The sequence below is a fragment of the Saimiri boliviensis genome, chromosome 5, assembly GCF_048565385.1.
Source record: "Saimiri boliviensis isolate mSaiBol1 chromosome 5, mSaiBol1.pri, whole genome shotgun sequence".
Classification (NCBI taxonomy): Eukaryota; Metazoa; Chordata; class Mammalia; order Primates; family Cebidae; genus Saimiri; species Saimiri boliviensis.
In genome coordinates, this window is record NC_133453.1 from 61381932 (window position 1) to 61394471 (window position 12540).

Below are 12540 nucleotides of genomic sequence, written 5' to 3' on the forward strand. Positions count from 1 at the left end.
ATTATTATTCAAATACATTTAGTTTAGTAATTGAATATATTAGAAACAAATATATCAAATACTGCTTTTCTTCTCTGCATCATCTTACATATCTTCTTGTCACTAGAGAAGTAGTCATGTAAAACAAGAGGAATGATTTTAAATCAATCTAATAAACTAATTTGAAGTTCATTTTAAAGAATATGAAATGAAAAGTTGAAATTAATGACCAAAATGAGTTTGGGAGATTGAATAAATAATTATTAAAAATTTATTTATTAAAATTACTGAAAAATTTTATTTCTCTTCCATGGATAAGACCTGGTTACAAATGTAATGATGCATTTACCTTCCTTTTAATTTTGTAGACCCACCTGGCACTCCTGACTACATTGATGTCACCCGGGAAACCATCACACTTAAATGGAACCCACCATTGCGTGATGGAGGCAGTAAGATTGTGGCCTATAGCATTGAGAAACGGCAAGGAAATGAACGCTGGGTGAGATGCAACTTCACTGACGTTAGTGAATGTCAGTACACAGTTACAGGACTCAGTCCTGGGGATCGCTATGAGTTCAGAATAATTGCGAGAAATGCTGTTGGAACTATAAGCCCACCTTCACAGTCTTCTGGTATTATCATGACAAGAGATGAAAATGGTAAGCATTTACAACTTATTTCCAATGAGACTAAGAGCATTTACATTTTTAAAAAACACGTTTGACCCTTGGCCTGTTAAATGGGAACAGAAACAAATTATCTTTGGTTGCTAAGTGGATCAATTATGTCTTTCTACCTTTCAAGGGAAAAGAAAAAAAGTAATTGGCATCAATCCTTTTTGTCATGTCTATTATTTCACTCCATTCCTGTATAAAGAATATGCAGCAAGTGAGAATGAGTTTTTAGCTTTGTAATTTTTGCCACTTATAGTAAATGAAGAAAAAGGTCCTCAGGAATAACTGTTCATCCTTACTGAAGTTAGTAAAATACAACATATATCCAACAACACAATCATCCCCTTACTTGAATGCAGCTGATGGCCTCTTAAAAGAACTTGTTTGACTGTACAGCAGTATTAGGAAATAAATGATCTGTAAATGTTTCACTTCTTTTCTTACAAACAGCAGTGCAAAATTAAAAACATGACAAGCATTACAAGGGAAATAATAATGGGCAAATATTTAACCCCAGGGTCCAAATTCTCAATTATCAATCCTACTTTCAAAAGAGACTTTGGTAGCACAGTACAAATCACTAATGAAAAATATATGTTTATGTACATCTTTATTAAGCCAAACTAATACATAGGCTTTCTCTTTCTTTTGTAGTTCCACCAATAGTAGAGTTTGGCCCTGAGTACTTTGATGGTCTCATTATTAAATCCGGAGAGAGCCTTAGAATTAAAGCTTTGGTACAAGGACGACCAGTGCCTCGAGTAACTTGGTTCAAAGATGGAGTGGAAATTGAAAAGAGGATGAATATGGAAATAACCGATGTCCTTGGATCCACAAGCCTATTTGTTAGAGATGCAACTCGGGACCATCGTGGTATATATACAGTGGAAGCCAAAAATGCATCTGGTTCTGCAAAAGCAGAAATTAAAGTGAAAGTACAAGGTACTCTTAAAATAGCTTCTTAATGTGACAATTTATAAACCTGGACTAGAGACATGCCTAGTTGTATTTTAATGGACAAGGAAAGAGAAACTAACTCTAGAAACTTTTTCTTATAGATACACCAGGAAAAGTAGTTGGGCCAATAAGATTCACCAATATTACTGGGGAGAAGATGACTCTGTGGTGGGATGCTCCACTCAATGATGGTTGTGCTCCCATAACACACTACATCATCGAAAAACGGGAAACCAGCAGACTCGCTTGGGCACTAATTGAGGATAAATGTGAAGCCCAAAGTTACACTGCCATTAAACTAATAAATGGCAATGAATACCAATTCCGTGTTTCTGCAGTTAACAAGTTTGGTGTTGGTAGGCCACTCGATTCTGATCCAGTGGTTGCTCAAATACAATACAGTAAGTTTGCATTTTTACTAAGTGGTACTATGTCAAAAGATTAACCTTCCAAGCAAATGTATCTAATTGATTTGGGTTTTTTTGTTTTTGCCTTTGTTTTTGTCTTATAGCTATTCCTGATGCCCCTGGCATTCCAGAACCTAGCAACATAACAGGCAACAGCATTACCCTGACATGGGCAAGGCCGGAATCAGATGGTGGCAGTGAAATTCAACAGTACATCCTTGAAAGAAGAGAAAAGAAAAGCACAAGATGGGTAAAAGTGATCAGCAAACGACCAATCTCCGAGACAAGATTCAAAGTCACTGGTCTGATAGAAGGCAATGAGTATGAATTCCATGTCATGGCTGAAAATGCTGCAGGAGTTGGACCTGCAAGTGGCATCTCAAGACTCATTAAATGTAGAGAGCCTGTCAACCCACCAGGTCCTCCAGCAGTGGTCAAAGTAACAGACACATCAAAGACAACTGTGAGCTTAGAATGGTCCAAACCAGTGTTTGATGGTGGCATGGAAATAATTGGGTACATTATTGAAATGTGCAAGGCTGACTTAGGAGACTGGCACAAGGTGAATGCAGAAGCATGCGTGAAAACAAGATATACAGTCACTGATCTGCAAGCAGGTGAAGAATACAAATTCCGAGTTAGTGCTATCAATGGTGCTGGAAAAGGGGACAGCTGTGAAGTGACCGGCACAATTAAAGCAGTTGACCGGTTAACAGCTCCTGAGTTAGACATAGATGCAAACTTCAAACAGACTCATGTTGTTAGAGCTGGGGCCAGTATTCGCCTCTTCATTGCCTACCAAGGTAGGCCTACTCCTACAGCTGTGTGGAGCAAACCAGACTCCAACCTTAGCCTTCGGGCTGATATCCATACAACAGACTCCTTCAGCACCCTTACTGTGGAAAACTGCAACAGAAATGATGCAGGAAAATATACCCTTACAGTGGAAAACAACAGTGGTAGTAAGTCAATCACATTCACTGTAAAAGTGCTAGACACTCCAGGCCCACCTGGCCCAATTACCTTCAAAGATGTGACCCGGGGATCTGCTACATTGATGTGGGATGCCCCTCTTCTTGACGGTGGTGCCCGAATCCATCACTATGTGGTAGAGAAACGAGAAGCAAGTCGCCGTAGTTGGCAGGTGATCAGTGAAAAATGCACTCGTCAGATCCTCAAGGTCAGTGATCTGGCAGAAGGTGTTCCATACTATTTCCGTGTTTCTGCAGAAAATGAGTATGGTGTTGGTGAGCCCTATGAAATGCCAGAACCAATTGTAGCCACAGAACAGCCTGCTCCACCCAGGAGACTTGACATTGTTGATACTAGCAAATCTTCTGCAGTCTTAGCTTGGCTTAAGCCTGACCATGATGGAGGCAGCCGGATCACTGGCTACCTGCTTGAAATGAGACAAAAGGGATCTGACTTCTGGGTTGAAGCTGGTCACACCAAACAGCTGACTTTCACAGTAGAGCATCTTGTTGAGAACACTGAATATGAATTCCGTGTGAAGGCCAAGAATGATGCTGGCTATAGTGAACCCAGGGAAGCCTTCTCTTCTGTCATCATTAAGGAGCCTCAAATTGAGCCCACTGCTGACCTCACTGGAATTACCAATCAGCTCATAACTTGCAAAGCAGGAAGCCCATTTACCATTGATGTACCAATCAGTGGTCGTCCTGCCCCCAAAGTAACATGGAAATTGGAAGAAATGAGACTTAAAGAGACAGATCGAGTGAGCATCACAACAACAAAAGACAGAACCACCCTGACTGTAAAGGACAGCATGAGAGGTGACTCTGGAAGATACTTCTTGACCCTGGAAAATACAGCTGGTGTTAAAACATTTACTGTCACAGTTGTGGTCATTGGAAGGCCAGGTCCAGTAACTGGCCCCATTGAGGTCTCATCTGTCTCGGCTGAATCATGTGTCCTGTCATGGGGAGAACCTAAAGATGATGGAGGCACTGAAATTACTAATTACATAGTTGAAAAGCGTGAATCAGGTACAACAGCTTGGCAGCTTGTCAATTCCAGTGTCAAGCGCACTCAAATTAAAGTCACTCATCTCACAAAATACATGGAATATTCTTTCCGAGTCAGTTCAGAGAACAGATTTGGTGTCAGCAAACCTCTAGAATCAGCACCAATAGTTGCTGAACATCCATTTGGTAAGAAAAATTAAAATCATATTTCAAAGTCTCTATTATTTCCCCTTAATTTTATAAAATTGTATTCATACTTAATATCTTTGTTTATATTTAGTCCCACCAAGTGCTCCTACCAGACCTGAGGTCTACCATGTGTCTGCCAATGCCATGTCTATTCGTTGGGAAGAACCCTACCATGATGGTGGCAGTAAAATCATTGGCTACTGGGTTGAGAAGAAAGAACGTAACACAATTCTTTGGGTGAAAGAAAACAAAGTGCCATGCTTAGAATGCAATTACAAAGTAACCGGTTTAGTAGAAGGACTGGAATATCAGTTCAGAACTTATGCACTCAATGCTGCAGGCGTTAGCAAGGCCAGTGAAGCTTCAAGACCTATAATGGCTCAAAATCCAGTTGGTATGTATCACAATTTATGGGCATATGTTTATTACTGCTGATTCCAGTAGAACTCAAGGGTGGTATATTTTAATCTTATTTTTGCATCCCTTCTAGATGCACCAGGCAGACCAGAGGTGACAGATGTCACAAGATCAACAGTATCACTGATTTGGTCTGCCCCAGTGTATGACGGAGGCAGCAAGGTTGTGGGCTACATCATAGAGCGTAAGCCAGTCAGTGAGGTAGGAGACGGTCGCTGGCTGAAGTGCAACTATACCATTGTATCTGACAATTTCTTCACCGTGACTGCTCTCAGTGAAGGAGACACTTATGAGTTCCGTGTGTTAGCCAAGAATGCAGCAGGCGTAATTAGCAAAGGGTCTGAATCTACAGGCCCCGTCACTTGCCGAGATGAATACGGTAGGAAATAGTCAACATTCTCCTTTTTAAAATTATCACAATTTACGTGAAAATAAACTCTCAGATATTCATTCATATCGATTTTGCCTACTGACAGCTCCACCCAAAGCCGAACTGGATGCCCGATTACAGGGTGATCTAGTTACCATCAGAGCAGGTTCTGATCTTGTTCTGGATGCTGCAGTTGGTGGCAAACCTGAACCCAAAATTATCTGGACCAAAGGAGACAAGGAGCTAGATCTCTGTGAAAAGGTCTCTTTGCAGTATACTGGCAAACGAGCAACTGCTGTGATCAAGTTCTGTGACAGAAGTGACAGTGGAAAATACACTTTAACAGTGAAAAACGCCAGCGGGACCAAGGCCGTGTCTGTCATGGTCAAAGTGCTTGGTAAACATGTCAAATGTTCTTACATTTATATAGAATTTTCTAGCGTGGGCAGAAAGAATGATCTTCATCATGGCTTGTCATTACACCTGTTTCAGATACCCCTGGCCCATGTGGAAAGCTCACCGTCAGCAGAGTAACAGAGGAGAAGTGCACTTTAGCCTGGGGCCTTCCTCAGGAAGATGGAGGAGCAGAAATCACTCACTACATTGTGGAAAGACGTGAGACTAGCAGGCTCAACTGGGTGATTGTCGAAAGCGAATGCCCAACCCTATCCCATGTCGTTACCAGGCTCATCAAGAACAATGAATACATATTCCGAGTGAGGGCAGTAAACAAATACGGCCCTGGTGTGCCTGTTGAATCAGAGCCAATTGTAGCCAGAAACTCATTCAGTGAGTATTAACACTTTTAAACAATTTGACGGCTGAAATATAATAGGATCATGGGGAGGAGGGAGAAGGGCAGTCTTATCAATAGTAATTTTATGCAATTCTGATCATCATTATTTTCATAAATATGTAAACAGCTATTCCATCAGCACCTGGCATACCTGAAGAAGTTGGGGCTGGCAAAGAGCATATCATCATCCAGTGGACAAAACCTGAATCTGATGGTGGCAATGAAATCAGCAACTACCTAGTAGACAAACGTGAGAAGAAGAGCCTGCGCTGGACACGTGTCAACAAAGACTACGTGGTGTATGATACTAGGCTGAAGGTGACCAGCCTGATGGAAGGTTGTGATTACCAGTTCCGGGTGACTGCAGTGAATGCAGCTGGTAACAGTGAGCCCAGCGAAGCTTCCAACTTCATCTCATGCAGAGAACCATCATGTGAGCTCCCAGAATCATACATAAATACAATGCTCCTCAAAACTGTATGACAGATAAAATTTTCCAACACACAATTTCTAAGAATTTGTAAAATTTACGGTCTAGAAAAGCATATGCTTATTAGGATGATCATAAATATAGCTTAAGTCAGAGAACATTTTAACTATTATTATCTGTTGATAAGTTAGCAATTAGAATTGCTAAAAATTATTACAGTATTATTTTCAAATTAATGGAAAAATATTCTACCAATATGAAAAGAATCTATTCTATAAATCTTCCTAAGAATAGGGAGAAAAAAGCATACTGTAACTACTGAAAAGAAAAATGGCAAAACTCCTTTTAAGAAAAGGCTTAGCAGGAACATAAGGTTTCTAGTAGTTTAATGTTACTGACAAAATAATTGTCACGAGAGCTTCAAAAATAAGTGACAAATCCTTTTACAGAGTCTGATTCCAAGAACTATTAAGGAACAGTCACTGGGACTGAACTGGGGAAGTTGACGAAACCAATTCCATTCATTAGAAATGGATTGGTGGCATGTGATACTAATCCAGTGAAAGATAAGCAACTCTTTAAGGAAAAGTCCCTGAGAATGGGTACTTTAAGTAATGGGCTTAGATAACAAAGAACACATAGTGAAGCTAGCCAAAGCAGTAGGGAAGAAACATCTACTTTCCTAAAGCAATTTAATTCTTAAGACAATAATATTAAATTATAATGTGCCATACAGTGCTGTCCTATAATATTAAGAACCTAGTTAATAAAGATTATCTTGGTGAGTATGGACAAACAGCAATAATGCCTTTGTGAGTCTTGAAAACCAAAAATACAAATCTCAAGTTTCCTTATTTGCCTAATGTCTGCATCTCACTTTTTAAATTCTACAGATACCCCTGGACCACCTTCTGCTCCAAGAGTTGTGGATACCACCAAATACAGCATTAGTTTGGCATGGACCAAGCCCATGTACGATGGTGGTGCTGATATCATAGGCTATGTTCTGGAAATGCAAGAGAAGGACACTGATCAGTGGTACCGAGTGCATACCAATGCCACAATAAGAAATACTGAATTCACTGTGCTAGACCTTAAAATGGGCCAGAAATATTCCTTCAGAGTTGCTGCCGTGAACGTGAAGGGTATGAGCGAATACAGTGAATCAACTGCTGAAATTGAGCCCGTGGAAAGAATAGGTATTTATAATAGAAGCTTTTAGGTGAATTATTTTCTTCTCGTATCTGTCCATGAATTAATTAAACGTTGTTATTAACTTTCCAGAAATACCAGATCTCGAGCTTGCAGATGATCTAAAGAAGACTGTGACCATCAGGGCTGGAGCCTCCTTGCGCCTAATGGTGTCTGTATCTGGAAGACCACCTCCTGTCATTACGTGGAGCAAGCAAGGCATTGACCTTGCAAACCGGGCAATTATTGACACCACTGAGAGCTACTCATTGCTAATAGTGGACAAAGTCAATCGGTACGATGCTGGAAAATACACAATTGAAGCTGAAAACCAATCTGGCAAGAAATCAGCAACAGTCCTTGTTAAAGTCTATGGTAAGCATTTTACCTAAAATTGGCTATAAAATGAGTAGATCCTCTAAAACAATGTATCTTGAACTATGATTGATCACCTCTCTAGAGAGGAACTATGTTGATTATATTTCCCCAAGGGGGGGGAAAAAAGCTATCAGGCAAATAGGAAATAGGAATCTTTCATTCTGTTTTTTCAGATACTCCTGGTCCCTGTCCTTCAGTGAAAGTTAAGGAAGTATCAAGAGATTCTGTGACTATAACTTGGGAAATTCCCACAATTGATGGTGGAGCTCCCGTCAACAATTACATCATTGAGAAGCGTGAAGCTGCCATGAGAGCATTCAAAACAGTAACTACCAAATGCAGCAAGACACTTTACCGAATTTCTGGGCTTGTAGAAGGAACCATGTACTATTTCAGAGTGCTGCCAGAAAATATTTATGGCATTGGAGAACCTCGTGAAACGTCTGATGCAGTACTGGTCTCAGAAGTGCCTTTGGTGCCTACAAAGCTAGAGGTGGTCGACGTCACCAAATCCACTGTTACCCTTGCCTGGGAAAAACCACTCTATGATGGTGGTAGCCGACTCACTGGTTATGTTCTTGAGGCCTGCAAAGCTGGAACAGAGAGATGGATGAAGGTTGTCACCTTAAAACCCACAGTCCTAGAACACACCATTATTTCTTTAAATGAAGGTGAACAATACTTATTTAGAGTGAGGGCACAAAATGAGAAAGGTGTGTCAGAACCAAGAGAGATTGTCACAGCCGTGACTGTACAAGACCTCAGAGGTATGTACCAAATAACAGTAATAGTAAAGTAAAATGAAAACATTCAGAATTCATAATACTATATAAAAATAGTGCTTAAGAATAAATGCCTGCTTTCCTTCCCACAGTGCTGCCAACAATCGATCTTTCCACAATGCCTCAGAAAACCATTCATGTCCCAGCTGGCAGACCAGTAGAGCTGGTGATACCTATCACTGGCCGTCCACCTCCTGCTGCTTCCTGGTTCTTTGCTGGTTCTAAACTGAGAGAATCAGAGCGTGTCACAGTTGAAACTCATACTAAAGTAGCTAAATTAACCATCCGTGAAACCACTATCAGAGATACTGGAGAATACACACTTGAATTGAAGAATGTTACTGGAACTACTTCAGAGACCATTAAAGTTATCATTCTTGGTAAGCATGTGTGACAAACATACAAGCAAGTTGTTGATATTCAGTCACCCAATTTTGATTTGAAGTAAAAATTAATTTCCTGGATTTCTTCTCTTTCATAGACAAGCCTGGTCCACCAACAGGACCTATTAAGATTGATGAAATTGATGCTACATCAATTACCATTTCCTGGGAACCACCTGAATTGGACGGTGGCGCTCCATTGAGTGGTTATGTGGTAGAACAACGTGATGCTCATCGTCCAGGATGGCTACCCGTTTCTGAATCAGTGACTAGGTCCACATTTAAGTTTACCCGACTCACTGAAGGAAATGAGTACGTGTTCCGTGTGGCTGCAACGAACCGCTTTGGGATTGGCTCTTACTTGCAGTCTGAGGTCATAGAATGTCGCAGCAGCATCAGTAAGTCCACAGATCCTTCCACCACTCTCCCCACCTCTGATTCTGAATGTTAACAAAAAAGAATTTGTTTTTAATATGCCCTAATGTAAATAAAAATAGGTCACAAAATTAACCCTGTGGTCTAAGGTTTCTAAACCTCCTTTTTTCAGAGGTTTACAAACACTTAGGCTTGATTTTTTAAAAGTATCTGTGCTCTTATGAAAGAGAAGAGGAGGGAGTTAGGAAGAAAAGAATGGAAGGAAGAAAAGAGAGAAGGGAAGGAGAAAGAGAGGGAAGGAGGGAGGACTGGAATGTTATAGTAAGAAAAAATACAGAGTGCATGTTTAATATATGTCTACAGAATTAAAGAAAACGAGCAGCAAGAAAAGTACAAAATTAAACCTCAGCACCATGCAATATACCCATGTAACAAACCTGCACATGTAACCCGAACCTAAAAGTCAAAAAATTTTTAATAAAATTAATTAAATGATTTAAATTAAAATTTGCAAATAGTACAAAAGTGAAACTGTTGGAAAAATAGTCACATATCTTATATATCTTTTTAAAAAACGACCAACCAAAACCTAAGGCACACACAAATATATGAGTCATTGTTTTATTCATAAGTTAAACTCTGTCTTGCTGCAGGTATTCCTGGACCCCCAGAAACATTACAGATATTTGATGTTTCCCGTGATGGCATGACACTTACTTGGTACCCGCCAGAGGATGATGGTGGCTCCCAAGTGACTGGATATATTGTGGAGCGCAAAGAAGTGAGAGCAGATCGATGGGTCCGTGTAAATAAAGTACCTGTGACGATGACACGGTACCGCTCCACTGGCCTTATTGAAGGCTTAGAATATGAACACCGTGTCACAGCCATTAATGCAAGAGGGTCTGGAAAACCAAGTCGTCCTTCCAAACCCATCGTTGCCATGGATCCAATTGGTAAGCACATTTTGTTCATCAGTCAAGTTTATTGCGTTATAATTTATAGGTGGGAAAATTCACCTTTTTGAAGAATATAGTTCTATGACTTTTGAAAAATGTAGTGTTTTGTAATCACCATCACAAACAAAATGTGAAATATTTTTATTACCCGGGAAAGTTTGCTTGCGTCCGTTTGTAATCATCCCTTCCCCACCCCAGCCACTAGCAACTTCTGGCAAATAATTTTTTAATATTCTTCTATTGAGTCGATTTCCTCCTCATTAAGATTCATAATATATGCTATCACAGTTAAAATTTTAATATATTTTTTAAAGGACTTTAAAAAACTGCTGATAAATATAAGTTAATAATAGTGATTACAAATAAAGCACATTTAAAGAAAGGAAAATACAAAAACCTTGGCTCACTGCAACCTCTGCCTCCCAGGTTCAAGCAATTCTTCTGCCTCAGACTCCTGAGTAGCTGGGATTACAGGTGCCCCCCACCATGTGCAGCTAATTTTTGTATTTTTAGTAGAGACAGGGTTTCACAATGTCAGCCAGGCTGGTCTTGAACTCCTGACCTCAGGCCTCCCAAAGTGCTGTGATTACAGGCATGAGCCCCCAGGCCCAGCCGTGAATAAAATTTTCATAAGACAAAAAACAGTCTAATGTTAACAGTCCCTGTTTCAACAACTCATTGAATTTGTTAGGTGGCACAGTTAATTTTCAACTTTGCAGCAACTTTAACCAGTGTATTGTCTTATTCTTATTCCCAGCTCCTCCAGGAAAGCCACAAAACCCAAGAGTTACTGATACAACAAGGACATCAGTCTCCCTGGCCTGGAGTGTTCCAGAAGATGAAGGAGGATCTAAAGTCACAGGCTACTTGATTGAAATGCAAAAAGTAGATCAACATGAATGGACCAAGTGTAACACCACCCCAACCAAGATTCGAGAGTATACTCTAACACATCTACCTCAGGGCGCAGAATATAGATTCCGAGTTCTAGCTTGTAATGCTGGTGGACCTGGTGAGCCTGCTGAGGTACCAGGAACAGTAAAAGTCACTGAAATGCTTGGTGAGACACATGATCATTTACTTTCTGCAATAATTGCCATAGACTTACTTCTTACTCTGCCCCCCAACTCCAAATGCTAAATTGAAATCCTACCTTTTTTTCCAGAATATCCTGATTATGAACTTGATGAAAGATACCAGGAAGGTATCTTTGTAAGGCAAGGTGGAGTCATCAGACTTACCATACCAATCAAAGGAAAACCATTCCCATTATGTAAATGGACCAAGGAAGGCCAGGATGTTAGTAAGCGTGCCATGATTGCAACATCTGATACACACACTGAGCTTGTGATCAAAGAAGCAGACAGGGGTGATTCTGGCACTTACGACCTGGTTCTGGAAAATAAATGTGGCAAGAAAGCTGTCTACATCAAGGTCAAAGTGATAGGAAGCCCTGACAGTCCAGAAGGACCACTGGAATATGATGACATCCAAGCCCGCTCTGTGAGAGTCAGCTGGAGGCCTCCTGCTGATGATGGTGGTGCCGACATCTTAGGCTACATCCTCGAGAGACGAGAAGTGCCTAAAGCTGCCTGGTATACCATTGATTCCAGAGTCCGAGGTACATCTCTGGTGGTAAAAGGCCTCAAAGAGAATGTAGAATACCATTTCCGTGTTTCAGCAGAAAACCAGTTTGGCATAAGCAAACCCTTGAAATCAGAGGAACCAGTCATACCAAAAACACCACTGAGTAAGTGCCCTTTCAACCACAAAATTATAAACATATTTCAGCACTCTTCTGTTTTTAAATGAAAGTCATTGGCTTACAAGACTTGGAACTGTACTCTAACACATGTGTGTTTTCCACTTATATTTATAGATCCTCCAGAACCTCCAAGCAATCCTCCAGAAGTACTTGATGTAACCAAGAGTTCTGTTAGCCTGTCCTGGTCCAGGCCCAAAGACGATGGTGGTTCTCGAGTCACAGGCTACTACATAGAACGCAAAGAGACATCCACTGACAAGTGGGTCAGACACAACAAGACTCAGATCACCACCACGATGTACACTGTCACGGGGCTTGTTCCTGATGCTGAGTATCAGTTCCGCATCATTGCACAGAATGATGTTGGTCTCAGCGAGACCAGCCCTGCTTCTGAACCAGTTGTTTGCAAAGATCCATTTGGTAAGGAATTCAGAAGAACGGGTTAAAATTAAAGAAGCAAGCCATGTTTGGTTTTTTTATTTCACCAGAAAAACTGATTC

General features: G+C 40.5%; 1 protein-coding gene across 1 annotated transcript in view; it reads left to right on the forward strand.

Annotated features, from left to right (window-relative positions):
- The window catches only part of LOC101030681 (titin), a 271305-nt gene that overhangs the window by 245652 nt on the left and 13113 nt on the right, over positions 1–12540 (forward strand). The window contains 18 exon segments of the mRNA XM_074399411.1: positions 348–641; positions 1311–1598; positions 1715–2014; positions 2125–4191; positions 4286–4588; positions 4685–4990; positions 5088–5378; positions 5474–5770; positions 5905–6210; positions 7101–7406; positions 7492–7773; positions 7950–8543; positions 8651–8938; positions 9040–9339; positions 9970–10272; positions 11033–11335; positions 11441–12025; positions 12155–12460. Coding sequence (XP_074255512.1) covers positions 348–641; positions 1311–1598; positions 1715–2014; positions 2125–4191; positions 4286–4588; positions 4685–4990; positions 5088–5378; positions 5474–5770; positions 5905–6210; positions 7101–7406; positions 7492–7773; positions 7950–8543; positions 8651–8938; positions 9040–9339; positions 9970–10272; positions 11033–11335; positions 11441–12025; positions 12155–12460 — 7719 coding nt within the window.